A 4,014-nucleotide genomic window follows, 5' to 3' on the forward strand; every position below is an offset into this window, starting at 1 on the left:
GCCCTGGCATTATGATGGTGCATGAGCCTGGTGTGCTGGGGTGCTGTGTCCTTGGGGCTGGGACCCAGGTGGCCAAGGGTCCCTGTCAGACCTGGCAATAGGGCCAGAAGTCAGACTTGGCACCCAGCAGCCCAGAAGCAGCACCAAAAATGTTTTCCATTGCCTCCATCCATCCCAGGCCCTGCCAATTTGGGTTGCATCACTGACCAGTATGTCCCACCCCTCACCCTGGCCTCAAGCATTTAATGGCTCTGCTGGTTTTGGGTGGAGGTCCAAAATGCATTTCCGCCTCCTGCTCCAGCACCTGCAGCTCTGCTGGTGGCCATTCTCCCTCACTTCCCCTTCCTCACCATCTGGATGATGGTAGCATCCCTGCCCAGGGCTCTGCCTCCTCTCCCAGCACCCACCAACCAGTGAGCATGGCTTGCTCTCTCACTTCAGCATTTATTCATTCCCAGTGGCAGTCAGGAAGGATTTTTTTTTTATTATTGTTTTTTTTTAATCCCCCAGCTGGGTGCAGTGGATGGGTTTTGCCTTGCTCAGACACATCTTGGTCACCATGGGATGGGATGGCTCATGGCAGCAGACACAGCATAGTGAAGCCTTGGCTTCCATTTGAGAGCTGCTCCTGTGCATGGTGGAGAGACAAAGCAGCTCCTGTCTGCCCCATGGGGCTTCTCTCCCTCCTCCGATCCCAGGGGCCGCAGCCATCACTGGCCCTGGCTCTCTGTCAGGGGCCACTGCTTAGGCTTCAAAGTTGGGTGGCAGCGAAACACATGGCTAGATTTTAGGTGAGGTGACCTCACAGCCTGGTCTGATATGCAGATGGCTCCAGGTTGGTGTGGGAAGTTCCAGCAAGGGGCTCCCCACACCAGGGTTTTACAGCTACTCTGGGCCCCAAGTCCCACACTGGGGCTAGCAAGGCCATCAGCATGTTTCTGTTGTTGGTTTCCCCCCTGCTCCCAGTGTTATCCTCACAAAAGCACACATGCCTCTATGGTGTTCCCATCCTGCCACCACAGCCCTTGCTTCAGCTTTGTCCCCCTTCAGGACCGTGCTGGGAAGAGGAACTAACAAGCAAAAATAGGGGAAGTGAGTCTGTCCATATGGAAAGTCACAGCTTCCACAGCAGAAACTGCTTTAACTGTTTATTCCCCAAAACATGCAGCAGCTGCCTTGCGCTGCTGAAAGAGGGGCTCAGTCACGTGCTGACATCCCTGGGCAGAGCCAGTTCAGTACCACTGGGACCAGTTTCCTGTGGCTTAGCAGTCCTGAGTAAGAGGTGCTTTTCCCAGTCGGGGACAGACCCTGGGGGAACGATGGATGGGGTAGAGGTAGCTGCAGAGGGCCCCAGTACAGGTGTTGGTATGGAGAGGGGACAGCTGTGCTATGGGCTGGCCCCCATGGCAGGGAACCTCTAAACCCACTAGTGCCTGCCCCAAGGTCTCAGGCAGCCTCTTCCCTAAGAGAGAAGGGTAACAAGCATTGCACTGTGCCCCACACTGAAACCACACTGCACCACCTCCCCCTTTCCTCTCCTCACCTCTGCCATGGAAAAAAGCCTTGGACTCAGCAGCAAAGCCCATGTGAACAGGGCCAGATCTCACCTCTCATGTAAGAGCAACCCCAAGGCTGTGGGGCTGGGGAAAGGTCCCTTGCCTGGCATGGAGGAGCCAGGGTCACCTAGGAGCAGGGGGGATTCATCTGGGGGAGATTCACACAGTGAAATTTCCTGAGCACAACAAAGGGCTGAAGGCGAGATTTCTCCCTGCCCTATCCCCAGCAGAGCAGCTTCCATGGCAAGAGGGAGCTTTTGCAACAAAGAGGCAATGAGCTCCAGGCACCTCTACTTTCTCCTCTGCCTCGCCTGTCTCAGCTCCTCTCAGTCATTTCTCATATTCATCAGTTCTCACTTCTCCTTTCCCTTTTGTTAATTCAGCCCCCAAAAGGAGGAACCACCCAGCAGCTGCACCCCCAGCCAGCTCATTTCCCCAGCTGCCACCTCACCGCTAAGACGTCTGGTGCGGTCCCTGTGCTGGTTCAGCCATGGGCTCGGTGATGTGGGGGGTCCTGCTTTCCTGGGTGTTGGTGGCTTGGGTGAGAGGGGCCGAGCAGTCCCAAGAGTTGTCCTCTTCTGCAAGGTTTCCGGAGTGCAAGAAGGCCTTGAAGCTCCCAAGCCTGGAAGTACTGCCGGGGGGGGGCTGGGATAACCTCAGGAATTTGGATATGGGCAGGGTCATCAATCTAGGCTACTCACTGTGCAAGACCACAGAAGATGGATCTTATATCATTCCAGATGAGATCTTCACTATCCCTCGCAAGCAGAGCAACCTGGACATCAACTCCGAGATCATAGAGTCCTGGAAAGATTACCAAAGCATCACGTCTGCTTCCATCAATCTGGAGCTGTCCCTCTTCTCCTCCATCAATGGCAAATTCTCCTATGACTTCCATCGGACCAAGACCCACCAAGTGAAAGACCGTGCTGTCACCACCCGAGTGCAAGTCAGGAACCTGGTTTACACTGCCAAGATTGACCCAGGGGCAGTCCTGGACAAGGGTTTCAAGAAGCAGCTGCTGACAATCGCCAGCCACCTGGAGAACAACCAGACACGGATGGCTGATTTTCTGGCTGAGGTGCTGGTGCTTAATTATGGCACTCACACTATTACCTCCGTGGATGCCGGAGCCAGTTTGGTGCAGGAGGATCAGATCAAGGCAACCTTCCTGAAGGACAACTGGGCCACACGAAGTGCTGTCACTGCCTCGGCAGGAGTGGCATTCCACAGCATCATCAGTGTGAAAAACGAGGAAACTCTAGACGTCAGCTCTGGCTTCACCAAGCTGTATCTGGAGAACCGCACCAACTCCAGGGTAGAGAGCATCGGCGGGACCCCCTTTTATCCAGGTATCACCCTCAAGACCTGGCAGGAGGGGATCAGAAACCAGCTGGTGGCTCTCGACCGCTCAGGGCTGCCCCTGTACTTCTTCATCAACCCCAGCACCCTGCCAGAGCTGCCCAGCCCCACAGTAAAGAAGCTGGCCAGGCGAGTGGAGATGGCTATCCGCCGCTACTACACTTTCAACACCTACCCGGGCTGCACCGATGCCACCTCGACCAACTTCAACTTCCATGCCAATACCGATGATGGCTCCTGCAAGGGTACCATGACCAACTTCACTTTTGGGGGAGTCTTCCAGGAGTGTGCCGGGCTGGCCGGCCCTGACACCAGCATGCTGTGCCGGGGGCTGGAGCAGAGGAACCCCCTCACTGGGGCTTCAGCTACACTCCGGTGCTGCTGGGCATGCAGGAGCGGGAGGAAGGCCACAGCCATCTAGAGTGCCACAACAAGTGCATCCTGGGCATCTTCTGCCACCGTGAGTGCAGGGACGTCTTCTGGCTCTCTCGTGTGCAATTCAGTGCCTACTGGTGTGCTATGAGTGGGCCAGTGGCCCCAAACTCAGGATATCTCTTTGGGGGGCTGTTCAGCACCCACAGCGCCAACTCAATCACCGGTGCCCAGTCCTGCCCCTCAGGGTACTTCCCATTGAAGCTTTTTGATGAGCTCAGGGTGTGTGTGAGCCAGGATTATGAGGAGGGCAGCCAGTATGCGGTGCCCTTTGGGGGCTTCTTCAGCTGCCAGGCAGGGCAGGGCAGCACCAGGGCACCGTGGAGGACCCCCATGCCAAGAGCTGCCCCCAAGGCTTCAGCCAGCACTTGGCGCTCATCAGTGATAGCTGCCAGGTAGAGTACTGCGTCCAGGCTGGCATCTTCACAGGGGGCTTGCTGCCACCCGCCCGCCTACCACCCTTCACCCGGCCCCCCATCAACATGCCGACCATCAACACCGTGCTGGTGAGCAGTGGGGATGGGGACAGTACCTGGGTCAGGGATGGGCAGAGCCACACGTGGCGGCTGGCCCAGCCAGAAGAGATCCAGCACGCAGCAGAGATGGTGAGGGGCCAGGGGCTGACGGGAGGTGAGGTGGCTGGCGTCACTGCAGCAGTCATGGC

General features: G+C 56.9%; 1 protein-coding gene across 1 annotated transcript in view; it reads left to right on the top strand.

The window, feature by feature from the left end:
- The first annotated feature begins 2,046 nt into the window (after positions 1-2,046).
- MPEG1 (macrophage expressed 1) overlaps positions 2,047-4,014 on the top strand; it is a 2,155-nt gene continuing 187 nt past the window's right edge. The window contains 3 exon segments of the mRNA XM_029085579.1: positions 2,047-3,277; positions 3,280-3,648; positions 3,651-4,014. The exon segment at positions 3,651-4,014 is cut by the window's right edge and continues 187 nt beyond it. Of these exon segments, the coding sequence (XP_028941412.1) occupies positions 2,047-3,277; positions 3,280-3,648; positions 3,651-4,014 (1,964 nt within the window).

Source organism: Antrostomus carolinensis, unplaced genomic scaffold, assembly GCF_000700745.2.
Source record: "Antrostomus carolinensis isolate BGI_N321 unplaced genomic scaffold, ASM70074v2 scaffold32056, whole genome shotgun sequence".
NCBI lineage: Eukaryota > Metazoa > Chordata > Aves > Caprimulgiformes > Caprimulgidae > Antrostomus > Antrostomus carolinensis.